Source organism: Muntiacus reevesi, chromosome 3, assembly GCF_963930625.1.
Source record: "Muntiacus reevesi chromosome 3, mMunRee1.1, whole genome shotgun sequence".
NCBI lineage: Eukaryota > Metazoa > Chordata > Mammalia > Artiodactyla > Cervidae > Muntiacus > Muntiacus reevesi.
This window is the reverse complement of record NC_089251.1, coordinates 95,545,972-95,563,414: the sequence shown is the minus strand read 5'-3', so window position 1 is coordinate 95,563,414 and position 17,443 is coordinate 95,545,972. Positions and strand designations below refer to the sequence as shown.

General features: G+C 45.2%; 3 protein-coding genes across 10 annotated transcripts in view; 2 read left to right on the top strand and 1 right to left on the bottom strand.

Moving 5' to 3' along the window:
* NPAS2 (neuronal PAS domain protein 2) overlaps positions 1–1,423 on the top strand; it is a 190,256-nt gene extending 188,833 nt beyond the window's left edge. For 3 of the 6 annotated variants that reach the window (XM_065929714.1, XM_065929717.1, XM_065929713.1), the window contains 2 exons: positions 5–168; positions 398–1,423. In XM_065929714.1, coding sequence (XP_065785786.1) covers positions 5–168; positions 398–632 — 399 coding nt within the window. In that variant the 3' untranslated portion in view covers positions 633–1,423. Of the gene's footprint in view, positions 1–4 lie in introns of all 6 variants that reach the window. The other 3 variants (XM_065929716.1, XM_065929715.1, XM_065929718.1) reach the window with 2 other exon arrangements.
* Positions 1,424–5,637: 4,214 nt separating this feature from the next.
* RPL31 (ribosomal protein L31) lies at positions 5,638–10,106 on the top strand. Its single transcript, XM_065929712.1, has 4 exons — positions 5,638–5,744; positions 8,438–8,563; positions 9,616–9,728; positions 10,036–10,106. Exons 1-4 carry the CDS (start codon positions 5,638–5,640, stop codon positions 10,065–10,067), a joined length of 378 nt encoding a protein of 125 aa, XP_065785784.1. The 3' UTR covers positions 10,068–10,106.
* A 608-nt stretch (positions 10,107–10,714) lies between these two features.
* Positions 10,715–17,443, bottom strand: part of TBC1D8 (TBC1 domain family member 8) — a 141,214-nt gene continuing 134,485 nt past the window's right edge. For all 3 annotated transcript variants that reach the window (XM_065929709.1, XM_065929710.1, XM_065929711.1), the window contains 3 exons: positions 14,942–15,031; positions 12,793–12,890; positions 10,715–11,669 (listed from right to left, as the gene is read on the bottom strand). In XM_065929709.1, coding sequence (XP_065785781.1) covers positions 11,202–11,669; positions 12,793–12,890; positions 14,942–15,031 — 656 coding nt within the window. In that variant the 3' untranslated portion in view covers positions 10,715–11,201. The remainder of the gene's footprint in view (positions 11,670–12,792; positions 12,891–14,941; positions 15,032–17,443) is intronic.

Sequence of the window (17,443 nt, the reverse complement as noted above, 5' to 3'; positions counted from 1 at the left end):
CCAGGTGCAGGTGCCAACCTCTCTGCACAGTGAGCAGCAGGACTCCCTCCTTCTCTCCACCTACTCGCAGCAGCCAGGGACCCTGGGCTACCCAACGCCGGGGCCCGTGCGTCCAGCCCGAAGGGTCAGCAGCCTGTCTGAGTCCTCAGGCCTCCAGCAGCCGCCCCGGTAGTGGCCGGGCACCTCGGTTGGGTCACATCAGCTTTAACCAATGCACGGACGAGGGGGCGGGTGGCCAGGGAGTTGGGGAGAAGAGTTTAAAGGACACCCCAACTTCCGTGCACGCCGCATCCATTTCAGAGCTCCTGGGTGGTGACCATGTCCAAGGGCGGCGGCCAGCATGGACATGAGTGAGCAGGGAAGCTGGCCCTGTTTCCCCTTTTCCTGTGCTTCACAGCCACACTCTACAACCATACCCGGACGGACCGACCGACCGCAGTCCCCAGCCGAGCGCATCAGTGCATCACACGGTTCAGCTTAGAGACGGAGCATCTCTGCTGGATCGCCCCTCCCCCCAGCGTGGACCAGTCTCTGCGCCACGTGCGCACGTGCTCATTGGCCTTCACTCTCCTGACCCTCTTTCCTTGGAGAAGCACCCGGTCAGCGATATCTTGGAAGGAGAGAAGAGATGATTTTTTTTCTCATTATTTTTAGATGATCGTTTCTGTCTTAATTTGCACAGCTGCACAAGGAGATAACTTAGGCACTTTCCTTTTTTTTTTTTTTAATCAGGTCTCCTGACTTCACCTGGAGACCCCAGTAACAAAAACAGCCCACCAATCAGATAGCAAAGCTGGACATTATTAACCAGACTGCAGCCCCCCCCACCTCCCACCCTCCTGCCAAAACCCTAATAGAATGGATTCTTCTCCCCACACCGTTCTGGTGATTGGCTTTTTTTTTTTTTTTCTCCTGAATGTAACACTGGACAGTTTCCTGTTGACTTCCAGCAATTGCAACTACAAAGGTGGACTCGACACAAAGTACAATCCTGCAGGTGACGTTCTGGGATTCTGACAGGACTCAAGGACTGTGAAGGGGGGAAGGTTTTACAGGCCAGGCAGGACCCCAGGAAACCCCCCTCCCTCACATGCTGGCCCTCAGAGTGAGGATGCCGCAGCTTTCTACATATCTTTCCCGACCGAGACCCAGGAGTGGATTTCCCTTTTCAAAAATGCACTTTGCTTTTTTTGTATGTTTTGTTGAGATGTTTCTAAAGAGAAGATTTTATGTAATTATAAGACGAAGTGTAGTGAATTGTACAGCTGTTGTAATAAGGACCTATTTCTATATAAAATAAAATTGTATGGATTCTGTGTAAATTATTTTGTATCTGAGACACCAGTCCTTTCCCAAAATATAAAAGGATAAAAGTTTTCTTGTGTATTTCTGTGAGTGGACATTTTGTAATAAATTAACAAATTTGTACGATTTCCTTTTGATGTATTCATACCTCTCGTCAGTAAACTTTTTTTTTAATTTCAACACGTTTCTAAGGATAATCAAAAATGCAGAAAAGGTGGGAGCGAGCAACCAATAATCTGGGTAATGGTCTTAGGTTTTTTGAGCTCACATGCATTGCAGCCTGTTGGGATCCTGATCTTTATTTTAAAGATTGTGCCAGAAGAAATCAATGGTTCTTTTAGAAAAGATAGCAGAACAAACTGACAAAACCAGAAAAAGTTCCTGGAAACATCTCTAACTTAAGAGACATGCGTAATCCATAGAGATGGCTTTGCCATTATCGACAGAAGCAGTACAGCCCGTAATTAAGCTCACCTGGGCTGGGGTTCCATGGCCTCTTGCTTACCAGCTCTCATCTATCAGTGATGCGCCCAGGGTTTGTGTGTCTGTGTGGGAGACCTGTGCACACATCACGTGGATAGGGGAGATACAGCAGATGGCACCCCCTTTCCCATGAGGCTTCAGCACGCTGGCGTGAGGGTGCCCTGGCATGCTGAGACAGAATCACTGAGATGGCAATGCTCAGCAGAGCGCTGGCCCAAAAGAACCAAGTTCCTCTCCTTGTTCCATTGCTGGAGCTCCGTGTTTCCACCTGCTTCCCTGTAAAAGAGAGAAAACTCTCCATTCTCTGGCCAGGATCAGTTTTCAATGACCTAAGAGGCTGCCACGCAAATACATCAAAAGGAGTTTTAATTATTCACACAATTGTGATATGAATTACCTGAAGGAAAGGTAAGTCTAAATATTTTGCATATCTTAGGATCATTTACTCTTTCAAGGAATCCAAAATGGACCCTCTTTTTAAAACAAAAATTCTATGTAACACTAGATTACCTGTTTTGTAATTTAACTGTTTGGTAAATTCAAAGGTTTCCAGTTCTGATCTTTCTGTAAAAGAATTTGTATTTTAATTGGCTGTCAGAACTGCACTTCTAAGTAGAACAAGTTTTTAATGGGAACAGCATATTTGTAGTAGGATTTTCCAGCCGGAAGCCATTAGAAGAGGGTGGGTGGACTATGTCATGCTGCTGAGTTAATTTAGTATTGCTTAAACTTTACACATGTTCACAGTCTGGGTAAACTCGGAAAACTCTTGTTGAGTAAATTTCTTTAAACCCACACAACGTCAGGGGAAGTTTAATCCTTAAACTTCTGATTCATTTAATTGTGCTGATTAAAAGACTGTTTTGCAAACTTGTCATGACCTTTCTATTTAGAAACTATAAAATCTTGGCTCATGAGAAGTGACTGAAATATGAATTCTGAAATACACCAAGTTTTAGAATATTTTAAACTACATCCACTAAAATGTAATATCTTGTCTCTAATGGCAACTAATGTCCATTAAATTAGTTTTTTTGTTTGTTTATACCGGCAATAAGGTGAACTGGTCAACTGTGAGATCATGTTAAGCCATGATATGTTGGACTCTGGCTGGAAATTATCTGGTAAAATGTGGGTGTTCGGTAAAAAATTGCTTAAGTTTCTCTCTTCACTTTATGTGAAGCCTGGAGGTTTTAAAGTCAGCCATTAGTAACCGAGACAAACAACTCATTTGGGTCTTCCAGAGTAATGGCATGTGTGGCTTTTTGGATACACACTTATGAACTTCATACAACTACTGCCTATGTGCAGTAGTACAAACAACAGCATACTTTTCTGTAAGCATGACATAGTTGACTGAATGGCTGAAATACACAGCCTTGTGGTATCTGTGAAGCACCTTTATTTTTCCAGGGGAAAAAACTCATTAGAAAAAAAAAAGGAAAACCTTCTTTAGGATTTTTTTGTTTGTTTTGTTTTTCTTTTTTTCTGTAGGATTTTTGTCTGTCCAGCCAATGTCTAGCTATGGGAGAAGCAGGGTAACCCATCAGCGCATTCAGTAAAATGATATGTGTCTTAAAATATATACTCCAAATTGGGTAACCACTTTATACACACTTAAAATTTCCTGAATTTAATGTAGTTTAATCCTTGAAAACCACCTGCCACTCCCAATGTCCCCATCTCTTTCAGTGCAGCCATGACCCCATCCGTCCAGACCAACTGAAAAACTGTATCCTCCATGCTGGTGAGTCCATTTCTGTCAGAGGGGATTTGGGACATGGAAAGATACAGTCACCACTAACTGTACGCCATTTAATGTCCAATTTACTAATTTATGGGGCTTTCCTGGTGGCTCAGACCGTAAAGAATCTGCCTGTCAGATGCTCTGGAGAAGGGAATGGCTACCCACCTCAGTATTCTTGCCTGGAGAATCCCATGAACAGAGGAGCCTGGCGGGCTCTAATACTTTCACTGCAACATTTCCCTTATTAATCATATGCTATTTAAACAACAAATAAATCAATATTTAGGAATTTACAAAAAAAAATCTACCCAGTGATGAAAAGAGATTAGATATTAACACTTGTTATTAAAGTGTTGTCTGATACAGATTTCTTAAAAGTTGTACAAGGACCCACAAAATACAACAAAACTGAGTATCTTTACATCAAAACTAGTTGCAAAATATGACTATCACAGAGCTAACTTGTGTTTTACTCCAGGCTCATCCTAACACCGCAGTGCTCCAGTTTTTGTTTTTTTCTTTCTTAATTGGAGAATTCTTTATAATTCTCATTATTTTTATTTTCTTTTTTTTAAACTCTTAATTTTATATTGGAGTAGAGCCGATTAAAAGTATTGTGATAGTTTCAGGCAGACAGCAAAGGACTCAGCCATACATAGAAGTCTCCAGTTTTAACATACTATTATAGGGTTTCAGTAACTCAACCCTCAAAATTTTTACATCCTTTCTAGGTTGAAAGATTTTACCATGCCCTTGTCCCTCCAAAAGAGAATGCAGTTTCTGATCAGCAGACGGAAGGTCCAGAGTTCTAAACCTGTGGGTTTGGCATGGGGACCCGGGACTTGGCCATGAAGTCTGTCAACTCATGAAGTCTATCAACCTCCTGGCTTCAGGTTCCTCCCTTTTCATTTTCAAGGCACCTATTTTACACCAGGTGTTGGATAAAAGCGCTGCTTCCATTGCTGTTATTGGGTCATTTTGTTGTGACAGAGCTAAAAACATATTTAAGGTCACGAAATCATATAGATTTCTCCAATATAATAGACTGCACATAGTATTTTACTATTTTTAAGGTGATTTAATCAACTACTGTCTCCTAAATTGACATTTCATATAGTCAGTTACAAACTGGCGCTTTTAACTTCGAAACGCTTCTTGTGTAAACCTCTGCTCTGCCTCCCTCGTCGCCCCTAGCCTAGGCCCCTCTGCACCTCTGCAGCTAGCTGATCGCTGCCGCCAGAAAAGGCTCCCGGCTTCCTCCAGGTCGGCAGCCGCGTAGCTCATCTCCAAGCTGCTCACCAGGCACACAAGTTCAGGCAAGGCTGGCCGAATCACTGAGCGAGTGGGAAAACAGAAGAGCGTCTTCTCTCCCTACCCTGCCCCCCTCCACCTGGGGACCAGGATCCCGTTTTCTCTGAAGACTTAAACGTGAACCGCAAGCCCCTCCCACCCTCGCTCCCGCGCGGGAGGCGCGGACCGGCGACAGGAAACTGCGAGGGAGAGCGCGACTCCCGAGGCCCCGCCCCAGAGGCCTTCACGCCTTTACCCCCCGGCGCGCGCTGCTTGCGTCACAGCAGCGCCTCCTCCTTCCCCCGCCTCCAGGTAACCCGGAAGTTGTACTTGCGAGGCTACTTTCCTTCTCCCACAATCCCTCGCCCTCTTCCTTTCCAACCACGGCCCTGCAGGGTGAGTATGGCTGCTGAGTCTCGTCTGCAGGAATCCGGTGCCATCCTCTACCTGGATTGTGCTGACCAGGACTGCAGGCTCTGTCCTGAGCTGACTTGGGACCCTGCGTCCCCGGCGCACGGGAATCTACGCTGCATTTAAGGGCTCCCGGAGCCTGAGAGGGAGAGAGGCCAGGCTTGGGGAAACCCGAGCTGCAGGGGTTTCCGGGGCGGGGGCACCTAAGGGATACGGATACTTGGGCCGCGCGGACTAGCCGGCTTGTCTCTACCCAGACCTGGGGCTTCAGGGACCTGGCCGGTCTTTCTGTCCCCGGAAACCGTACCGAGGGCGGCTGCGTGAGGCCGGGCCGGGAGGGAGGCCTTGACTTAGGTTTGACGCACTCGCCCTGAGCTGCTTTGTCGCCTGGGTTTGTTTAGATGGCTCCCGCAAAGAAGGGCGGCGAGAAGAAGAAGGGCCGGTCCGCCATCAACGAGGTGGTGACAAGAGAATACACCATCAACATTCACAAGCGCATCCATGGAGTGTGAGTACCCCTGCGGCCTGCCGCTGGCCCTGCCGTTGGGGGCTCCCGAAATCACGGTCTGGTGGTCTCTGAGTCTGTCTAGCCTGAAGGCCGGGTGGGCCAGAAATTAGGCATTAATCCTGCGAAAGCTCAAGTCTATTTCCATGGACCCTGTTTAAGGTTTATAGGACTTAAAAGGTAATGCCTCAGAGGTTGATACCTAGAAACGGGACATAGAACAGTAAGGTTTCTGGGAGAGCCAGCTTGGGGAGATGCGGTAGTGATTAAACCATTCCACTCGTTGCTTTGTCGTCGAATAAAACCCTGGCAGGCCTGAAGGCTGTGCGGGAGTGAACGCTGATGTGTCTGAGTCTTTGTAGTCAGGTTCACTAGTTAATTGAAGCCAGACCTGCCAAGAACAGGAACGCTGTGATACAGTTTCTTTAGTTCCCTGACCCACACAGATGGGTACTGAAACTGGGAAAGTCGTAATGCCGGGAGTGAAACCGTTGTAGAGACCACGGAAGGATGTGCCGGTGGAGTTATTTGCTGGGAGGACACCTGGAGGTTGTGGATTGGCGATACACAGGAATATTGGGGGTGATTGCCAATGTCCCGGTTCTCGGTGTTGGTCTCTGGAGGCTTGGTTGTAGTGCCTTCCCTTTTCTGCGCATGGTGCTGACCAGTGATACTGGAGACTGCATCTTTTCTTGAATGCTGCTGTTTGGAGTTCTTTTAACAGCAAACATTGCCCTGCAAAAATTTCTTGACTGGCTTGGTCGGTCTCCTATATCTGGACAGCTGACTTTGTGAGGGACCTACATGTGGCAGCGACCCCGCTGGGCCTGACACTTTGGGCCAGGTGTTGACCATGCGTGAGCCAGGGAGTATTGTGTCTGTGGAGTCTTTCAGTGTGGGGCCTGGTGGATTCATGTGGGGAGCACATAAGTCTGTCTTGGGCTCTGCGGGTTCAACGGGGAACCAAAAGATCCTGCCCACCTAGCTTAGGAGGAGGAGGTAGGCAAGCATCCAGAGAAAAGGGTGAAGAGTAAGTCATAGGCTGATGTTTTACAGGCGCACAGTTAACCAGACCTTAGAATAGAGTGGCTGTGAGCCAACGCAGGTGGATGAGTTTTTCATGCATTTTTGTTACAAAAGCCCTAAGTGAAGACCTTCACAGTACTAAATGAATGGGTCGTTTTTAGTTCTTGATGGGCACCAATTGGCAGTTCTTTGTTCATTCTTCATTTTGCTCCCTAGGATTCCACGTTCTTGTGTTTTTCTTGCCTCTGCAGCTGCTCCTCCTTGATCTATGTTTCTCCTCACATCCCATCCTCTTAATATTGAGTCCAGAACTCAACCCTTCTCTAACTATGCTTGGTAATAGCAACTAGTTTTAGGGCCTCATATTTCCAGCTGCTGTTAAAGATGTATACATGTGTATTTTAATAGGCATTTCAAATTTTACATAACCCTGAACCAAACTCTGTGTCCATGCTGCCCACACACACACTTTCCAGTTTCCTTGCAGCCTTCCCTTTTTGTTGGCAAGTGAGCCCGTCCTCTTGGGTCTGCCTTCCTCAGCCTGACTACACTGGTCCCACCATCAAGGAAACAATTCTTGTTTCCTTGATGGACTCCTGGTTCCCTCCTCCACCCCAAACATCTGGGCTGCTCCCAGGCCCTCCATTGGCTTCCCATGTTGCCATCTTGAGAGGCCAGAGTTCTGTTCTGATTCTACACGGGTTGGCCACTTACTTAATCATAGCTGGCAAGTACATGATTCAGGGCCGCAGTTTGAGCTTAGTCTTACCACCCCCATAATGCTTTTTCTCACAGGTAGCTAAACAGGCACCCTCATCTTTGGATCTTGACTTCAGTATCTGTGGCCATCTTAACTTTCACATGCAGCCCCCTTCCTTATTCCTCTCCTTTCTCTGTAGCTTTTTTTTTCTGGATGGTTAAATATTTAAGTGAAGCGAGTTTGTTTGATGGGTAGAGCAGGGAGGGGGTGCATATGGTAACTGACATGGCTCTTTCTGACATTCACAGTCTGTTTAACTTTGGGTCTCTGCCCTACTGGAATAGCCTTCACTTAACCAACTGCTTAACCATTTCAGCCAATAATAAGAGTTTGGCTTTCTCACATTTTGTCTTTAACTGAAAGAATGAAATTCAAGGAATTTATGTATCCATATCTAAACAACAGGTTAATAGTGCCTGACACGTGCTGAGAAATCCGTAGCACTAACTGTTGCCTTCGTTTTTTGAGAGGAAACCAGTCCATTTCAAGTCCTTTGTCTTTTATCATAGACCAAGTTAATAAGGGGGCTTTAAATTCGCATTGAATGATTGCTGAAAGCTGATGACGTGTTTATTTCAGTGTTCAAGCATATTCTAACATTCTTTGATTATATATTCTCTCTGGCAGATGGTATCAGAGCTTGAGGGGGTTTTCGCTCTATCAGGAGAGTGTTGACCAGTGTATATATTAGCATCTTTTAAGGATCGTAGACAGAGTCCTTGTTCTACATTATTGAAAGTAGATTGTGCATAGAAGATTACCACTGTGTAATAGGCGGGCATGACATAGTGGTGAAGAATTGTTCCTGCATTGTTAGAGGTTTAGTTGAGATTTGTTTTATGAAAACACACTGTATTGTGTGTTTCATTTAATTTTGTACTCACTTCATTCACTTACTTTTGAATCTCAGGGGTTTCAAGAAGCGTGCCCCTAGGGCACTCAAAGAAATCCGGAAGTTTGCCATGAAGGAGATGGGAACTCCGGATGTGCGCATCGACACCAGGCTCAACAAAGCCGTCTGGGCCAAAGGAATCAGGTACTCAAGGTGTCTGTGTGTGAGACAGATTTTACCATTCCACTCAGCTAATGCATGTGGAGGTATAAGAAGAAAATCGTGTAGCTGTGGCTTGGGTAGTAGGGTAGCATCTGCGGGGAAGCCCTTTACCCTTGTGTGAACTAAGGCCTGAAGGAGTCAGCAGGGTGCAGGTCAGGTCAGCGCATCACACACAGAACAGACGTGACCTGGGAACAGCAGCTGGTTAAGGTGGAGTAGACGGTGTGTGTGATTGGAGAACAGAGTGAGGATAGAGTGGGCAGCAGACAGACCTTGTAGGTCACAGTGTGGAGTCTGACTTTCTCTAGACCGAAGGGCCGTGTCCACAGTGGGGGTGGCTACAGGCCAGAGACTCCTAGCAGTTATAGAGTGCGCAGGGCGGCCAGGTCTCAGCGGTGCTCAGGCTGAGAAGTCCTGCTTGTAGGCAGATTTGGGGGTAGCTGTAAAGGACAGTTACGGGGCCAGGGTAGAAGTGGGATCAGCCAGGTGAGTGGTGCTGGCGGGGACTGGAGGGTTTGAGACAAGCGGAGTGGGGCGCTGTCTGATCTGGGTGGTCTTTTAACATTGGGGTTGGATGCAACAACAGGGACTTGAGCTTTAGCCCTGCAGTGGGCTGTCATGGCGGGGAGTGTCTATAATGAAGGAGCTGTTTGTGGGCTCCCTTGTGATGGGGAGGGGGGGTGTCCCATCAACTGAGAAGGTTGGTGAGCCAGGAGGACGACTGCGTGTGGGAGGCTGGGACACTGAACATGTAACATTTGCACGTGTTCGCCAAGTGCTGCCGGGGTTTAACATAGCTCCCACAGCCAACATTATACACACGGGGCTGACATTTCTGCTGAGGTCACTGCTGTGGCAGTGGGGGCTGCCAGCTGAGACAGGTACATCTCAAGCATGCTCGGTCTTTTCAGACTTCTTGAGATCCCATGGACCCCTCTGTCCATGGGATTCTCCAAGCAAGAATACTGGAGTATTGTATTGGGTTGCCATTTCCACCTCCACATCCCAAGACACCTGTGTTTTCTGTTTTTCAGGAATGTCCCATACCGGATCCGTGTGCGGTTGTCCAGAAAACGTAATGAAGACGAAGACTCACCAAACAAGCTCTATACTCTGGTTACCTACGTGCCTGTCACCACCTTCAAAAGTAAGGTCTACTTCATTTTTTAAATCCTTGACTCTATTATAACCTGAATTCATTTGTTCAACAAATACTGTTTACTTGTATCTCTGGATCCTTCCAGTAGGGTTGTACATAAGAGGCATAGTCAGTAAACCTTTTTGAAGTTGTGTTATGGTGTGGGAAAATGCAAAAGGATACAGAACACGTCTGCATCTGGGTTGGGAAGGGTCATTCAGAATACCTGCCTAAGCCCTTGCAGAAAGGTTCTTGTGAGAGCATGGGATGGGGGGGTGTGGGTGTGGAAGGTGACCGGCTATCACTTCTTTTGCAGATCTACAGACAGTCAATGTGGACGAGAACTAATTGCTGATGGTCCAATAAAGTTATTGAACTGCCTTCGCATCTTGATTTTCCTTTTCTAGTTGGAGGTAAAGTAGGCTTGTGTATCTTAGAGCATTTCCCAGTTACAGGGTCATCTGGAGAGCATTTCCCAGCCGCCATGCCTGGGCCCCTTCTCCCAGGAGTTTTAGGAGACTAAACTGGTAGCTTTTGAGGGTCTTAGATTTAATGAAAGAGATGGTTTGTCATTTTTAGCTCAATTATTTGGCAATCTAAAGAGGTGTTTTTACTTCTGGTTTGTGCTCAGTTGTTCAGTCCTGTCTAACTCCTTGGGACCCCACCGGGCTCCTCTGTCCGTGGAATTTTCCAGCAAGAATACTGGAGTGGGTTGCCATTTCCACATAGGTATAACCTTTCTTAAAAGGACGTTAGGTTAAATTTAGCCCGAAACCAAGGTGTTGGAGGGATTATGTTTCATCACTGATGTGGATTAAATGGCGTAAAGAGGTGCCCTTTTGAAACCCTATTGATGATGGTAGCGGGGTTGGAGGCTACCTGGAGTGTATGCTGTGAACATCATTGCGGGGGCAGTGGGGTGCGGTCTCCAGGTAGTTCCAGACTGGCACAGTCCAAACCTTAGACACTGAAATAAGATACAGACACAAACCAAGTCAATAGAAAACTTTGTTTTTAAAAAAACTTGGAGGCCAACATTGAAAGCATGGTTTGTACACATTTTTTTGGAAGGACACAAAGTGAATACAACCAAATACATTAACATGGTTTCAATTACCAGCATTGAAACAAAATTAGTGCAAAAAAAGCCAAATACAATTGCACAGATAGTGGCTCTCAAATCTTGAAAGGGAATTCTGTCCCCCCGTTCAAGTGAAGGATGAGTGCTTGGGCTTCTCTCAACTTGGTTAGTATCACACATCTCTCACTTGTTAGCTTCCAGCTGAGGACAGAACACTAGCTCTAGCACTGACAGTGTCTAAACAAATGCTGGGTGCTGCATCCACGCCCCCCCAGCCACATTGTGTGCCCAGCTTGTAAAGTACTCACGGTGAGCTAGACAAACCTGGCTTCCTGGGCTCACCACACCCGGGGACCTGGTCTGTGCTTTGGTATGGAGATGGGTCTCAGCCAGTCGCTGTCCTACGGGCTGCTCAGCTTGAGCTCGGGCTGTGACTGGCGGCTCATTTCACAAGTCTTGAGGCTGTACTGATTGAGCTTGGCGTTTTCAAGTTTGGATTTAATGTCCAGTGGCTTTTCAAAGAAGTTGACTAGTGACTGTTCAGTCAGAAGTGAGGCTAAAATATGTTCAAGGGAGACGGTCCAGTCCCCTTGTGCCTCCTCAGGAAATGCCTGGGACTCCTGGGGACTCTGCCCCGTGTCCGCCTCAGCAAACACCAAGTCCTGCTCAGAAGAGGGGGTCGGAGCCGAGGCCTGCAGCTCCTCCCCGCCCTCCTGGGAGCCGCTCCCAGAGCTGCTGCCTCGCTGCCCCACCTCGCCGATCTGCAGCAGCAGCGTGGTTACTGTGGCGATGGCTTGGTACAGGTCATTCTCTTCCGGGTCTTTGTGGAACATACTGTACAAAGTCTTACAGAACTGGATAAACTCTCTCTGGAAACGTGAGGGGGGAGAATCTGAATATTACGTGTAACAAGAATGTTTTTTGTTTAAAAATTTTACACTTAGTTCTATGATCAAAACCACACAGTACTTGTTGAAGCAGAAAACAAGAGGTATTCTCTGCCCTTGAGGACTTGCCAAGTCCGGGAGATTTCGCACACCGTGTAGACTTGGGCTGTCTTTACAGCAGCTGTTAAAAACATTACACCCTTCAACCCAGGAAAACAACTTGTGAGAATATGTTCAGAAGCTCTGCAGGGAGATGTGTTTTATGAAGATGCAAAGGCTAGGGGTTTTAGTAGAGAAAGGTTGGAAACAGCCTAAATATTAGGGCTGAAATAATCTTACTAGATTTGTTAATCTGGTGGAAATACCAAAGCAGCAGGGAAGGGCATAAAGTTCAACAGTGGTGCCTGGTGCGCGCTCAGGCTACACACACTCCTGCCCAAATTGAGAATCTTTATGTCACAATAGAGGTGGGACTTAGCTTCACGGTCACTCTAGGAACAGGAAAATGCTTTGAGCTACTAATTTAGCATTTAAGGTTCAAGAGAAATATCCATGATAACTGAGGTACAACTGACATGCTGAGGTTTAACTGATTATATCCAGAAAGTAGAATGAATGTTCGAAAGCCACTTAGAGTGGAGCAACACTGTTTCATGATCAAAAGGAAAACTGCTAAATCCAAAGGGATTTAAGTCCTATAATAAAGGGAGGTTTTCCACTTAAAGCCGCATCAGTACACTATAATATGTAGTTAGATATTTTCAAGAAACTGCACTTTTTATATGAAAAATTCTGTGTCCACTGTCTCCCAAATAGCTTCTAGTGCTCTACAGAATGAAATCTGCATCACAACCTGGTAAATGAGTTTGATAGAGAAAATTTGAGGATATGAAATATGTGCTAGCATCCTTTGAAGAGTGCTGAACATCTGAATAGCTGAATGGATCAAAATTTAAATAATTTCCTATTTAAATGTTTAAAATGTCTTAAAGATCCTTTGAATTATAGCTTAGGAGGTAAAGTGGGGGTCCAGCTTAATTAAAAGGCTTACCACTGAAATCGCTTGGTAAAATAGTAAATTCTCTGCACAGAATAAAGTCCATACCTGGCTCATTTTGGGCAACTCTTTCTCAGTTTTGTCTTTCTCTTTGGCCAAATCTTTAATCATCTGCTTCAGCTGTTTCTGATAATCAATTGTATCACCTTAAGACAAAGGAAAGAATATAGACTTCAGTCAAAGTAAAAAATTAAGAGATCAAGGGAACATTTCATGCAAAGATGAGCACAATAAAGGACAGAAATGGTATGGATCTAACAGAAGCAGAAGATACTAAGAAGAGGTGGCAGGAATACACAGAAAAACTGTACAAAAAAAGATCTTCATGACCCAGATAATCATGGTGTGCTCGCTCACCGAGAGCCAGACATCCTGGAATGCAAACTCAAGTGGGCCTTAGGAAGCATCACTACGAACAAAGCTAGTGGAGGGGATGGAATTCCAGTTGAGCTATCTCGGATCCTAGATGATGCTGTGAAAGTGTTGCACTCAATATGCCAGCAAATTTGGAAAATTTAGTAGTGGCCACAGGACTAGAAAAGGTCAGTTCATTCCAATCCCCAAAAAAGTCAATGCCAAAGAATGCTCAAAACTATCACACAATTGTACCCATCTCATGTGCTAGCTAAGTAATGCTCAAAATTTATGCCAGGCTTCAACTGTACGTGAACCATGAACTTCCAGATGTTCAAGCTGGATTTAGAAAAGGCAGAAGAAACTGAGATCAAATTGCCAACATCTGCTGGATCATCGAAAATGCGAGAGTTCCAGAAAAACTTTTTGCTTTTTGACCATGCCAAAGCCTTTGACTGGATCACAACAAACTGGAAAATTCTTAGAGATGGGAATATCAGACCACCTGACCTGCCTCCTGAGAAATCTGTATGCAGGTCAAGAAGCAACAGTTAGAACTGGACATGGAACAACAAGACTGGTTTCAAATAGGAAAAGGAGTACGTCAAGGCTGTATATTGTCACCCTGCTGATTTAATTTATATGCAGAATACATGATGTGAAATGCCAGGCTGGATGAAGCACAAGCTGGAATGAGGATTGCTGGGAGAAATATCAATAACCTCAGATATGCAGATGATACCACCCTACTGGCAGAAAGCAAAGAAGAACTAAAGTGACTTCTTGAAAGAGTGAAAAAGCTGGCTTAAAACTCAACATTCACAAAATTAAGATCACGGCATCCAGTCCCATCACTTCATGGCAAACAGACTGGGAAACAGTGAGAGACTATTTTCTTGGGCTCCAAAATCACTGCGGATGGTGACTGCAGCCATGAAATTAAAAGATACTTGCTCCTTGGAAGAAAAGCTATGACCAACCTAGACAGCATATTAAAAAGCAGAGGCATTACTTTGCCAACAAAGGTCTGTCTAATCAAAGATATGGCTCTTCCAGTAGTCATGTATGTATGTGAGAGTTGGACTCTAAAGAAAGCTGAGCACTGAAGAATTGATGCTTTTGAACTGTGGTGTTGGAGAAGACTCTTGAGAGTCCCTTGGACAGCAAGGAGATCCAACCAGTCAATCCTAAAGGAAATCAGTCCTGAATATTCATTGGAAGGACTGATGCTGAAGCTGAAACTCCAGTACTCTGGCCACCTGATGTGAAGAACTGACTCACTGGAAAAGACCCTGATGCTGGGAAAGATTGAAGGTGGGAGGAGAAGGGAAAGAAAGGTTGAGATGGTTGGATAGCATCACCAACACAATGGACGTGAGTTTGAGTAAGCTCTGGGAGTTGGTGATGGACAGGGAGATCTGGCGTGCTGCAGTCCATGGGGTGGCAAAGAGTTGGACGCGATTGAACTGAACTGAAGTAAATTCCATGAAAACAAAAGGAAAATGGAAAGGAGTGGTGAGAGGAAGAGGGACTCCACTAAGCAAATCCCACATACAAACTGAAACGCAGAGATCAGTCAGATGGTCTGTACAAAAAGTATCCACAAATAGATTATGACAGCTGAGTGACCTCTTGTTATAGGATAACCCCTGCAATGTTAAAGGAATAAACTTGGGGGGATAGAGGGCAGTCACCCAATACACTGCACCTTGGAAGGTTTTGGCCTCTGAAGCAGTGGTCTCAGTATTTGGTCTCAGTATTAGCTCCTAGGAGGGAGAGGAAGAGACGCTCTGCTTCTAGGAATAGCTGTCCCAATCAGAAGGTAATGAAAAGAGGTACATACCATTGGACTTGCCAAAAACCAGGGGTCTAGACGTCGACAACAGAGGATTCTTCAGTGGTGACTGGCTGTCTCGGTCATTTTCAGTGAGTGCTTTTTAAAAATAAAAAAATTTTTTAATTAATTGGAAAAATTATTGTGTCTTAACCAAAACAAACAATAATTTAGCTTTTTAGGTAGGAAAACTAAAGGCTAAGCTAGAACCCCCTAGTCTGAGGGCTGCAGGGTCCTCCCTGGTCTGAGCCCTGTGTATGCCAAGAAGTCAAAAGCATCTGACACACTCATGATGTCTTTTCCCTGATGTCTGTAGGTACTGTAATGACACAAATTCATAAGACAATGCTGATACTGACCTAGAAAAATGTCCATGTGGTTAAAAATGGATTTTTTCAAATTATAAGTATGTATATACATACACACATAAATTCTAGAAATAACCCCTCTGGATGATGTAATACTGGGTAATTGCTTTAAACTAATTTTTTTTCTCAGTACATCATGGTATACTTAAATAACTTATAGCAAAAACTAAAAACAGCTTTCCTGAATTCAAAACCTGTTACAAGTTTTCTGGAAATATACAAAACTCCAATTATATCAGAACTCTAATACACTGCTGGTATGAATATGAAATGGCATAGCCATTTTGGAAAACAGTTTGGCAGTGACCAAGAACTAAGTCATTAAGTTGCCATTTTTACCCAATTCCACTCCTAGGTATACGTCAAAAGGAAATGACAGCATTCCCACTCAGAACCTGTACACAAATGCTCACAACAGTATTTGTTCCAAAGAGCCAAAAAGTACAGATTGTTTCCCAACTGAGCGATCAGGGAAGCCCCAAACAAACCCAACCAAGTATTCATCAGTTGAAATGAACAAATCATGGCAAACCCAGCAGTGTATCAGTTCAGCTGTTGAGAAAGGAGTAAGCACTGGCGTCGACACGGATGAACCCTGCAGACGTACTAACGGGGCGCAGACACAGGTTGTGCACAGCATGGCTGCACGTGCCGGAAAAGCCCGAGCAGACATCTGAAGGCAGGGAATGTGTGGGCCAGACAAGGAGTAAGGGTGCAGGCTTTTTGGGGGTAAAAATACTCTAAAATTGTGATAATGGTTTGTAATGGCTATACGAAAAATCAGAGACTACACATCCAGTCAGTGAATTCTATGGTATGTGGGTTATAAACGAATAAAGCTGTTACCAAACAAATTCTAAAGGGGACTGCATATAAAGGATCCTCATTTTTTAAATGTTGAAACTTCAAAATAATAAGCCATTCACTGAGAAGAAATAAATGGCAAAATTCTGTTGTGATTCAACAAATAGGCACAAGATGGCGCCAAAGCCTTGGTAGCACCAAGCTACCCTCCTTCCTACTTGCAAAGTAGGTTTCCAGGATTTGAAAGGCGGAGGATGCTTGGAGTTCTGTCTTTCCCATTGGTCTTTATTCACCGCTCCCCCCTGCCCATAAAATTATTGAGTCGTTTCTTTTTCCCAGCTTTGCCCTTTGCCTAAAACAAACTACGCAGTGGCACATGTGAGAATCCACTCGCTGAAAGTGAAAATCGCTCCGTCGTGTCCAACTCTGTGTGACCCCGTGGGCGATACAGTCCATGGGATTCTCCAGGCCAAAATACTGGAGTGGGTAGCCTTTCCCTTCTCCAGGGGATCTTCCCAGCCCAGGGACTGAACCCAGCCCTCCTGGACTGCAGGCAGATTCTTTACCAGCTGAGCCACAAGGGAAGCCTAAGAATACTGGGGTGGGTAGCCTATCCCTTCTTCAGTGGATCTTCCCAACCCAGGAATGAAACTGGGGTCTCCTGCATTGCAGCCGGATTCTTTACCAACTTAGCTATCAAGGAAGCCCACTCACACTGAATAGGAGGAAAATTACAAACACAGGATAGTACTTGAGGCAGTCACCATAGAAATTGCTTCCTAGGTAACAGCCACTGGGATGTCAAGCATATACTAGATCCCTACCCTCTAAAGAGCTCAGCGGATAAATGTGTACAAAAGTCACTCTAGGAGGATGCTCTCATAAAAAAAACTAATACACAAACATGGGAGCACAGAGCAGTGATTAATTTACAGGCTGGGTGAGTGTCCAGAGAGGAGGTAGGTCAAGCATCAACAGTGACAGGGAGCTAGAAAAGGCCAGCCAGCCTCAGAGCAGCGCTCAACAACCTCCCTCTCCTCCATCTCAGCAGTAAGCACCTGGACCCGGACTGGACACCAGGGGACAGTGAGGAGGCTGGGAGCTCACTGGAAAACGCTCATCCTGTTCTCTCCTCTTTCAGAAATGTAAGCTACAGTGCATTAGGAAAAACAGTCCACAGAGTCTATACAATCCTTAAATGTTTTTTCAACCTTTTAAAATGAAATTATGAACTATCAATGTAATCTTCTTTTGACATTCCAGTATACCTGTAAATCACAGCTGAGCACTATACATGGATTAAGAGACAATCCTATTAATGCTTTCACTGTGTCTCACT

Excerpts from the sequence above, each read along its gene's own strand:
- RPL31 (XM_065929712.1), top strand. The coding sequence starts at position 5,638 with ATGGCTCCCGCAAAGAAGGGCGGCGAGAAGAAGAAGGGCCGGTCCGCC. Across the intron at positions 8,564-9,615 it reads GTCTGGGCCAAAGGAATCAG|GAATGTCCCATACCGGATCC; the intron begins GTACTCAAGGTG and ends TCTGTTTTTCAG. Across the intron at positions 9,729-10,035 it reads GCCTGTCACCACCTTCAAAA|ATCTACAGACAGTCAATGTG; the intron begins GTAAGGTCTACT and ends CTTCTTTTGCAG.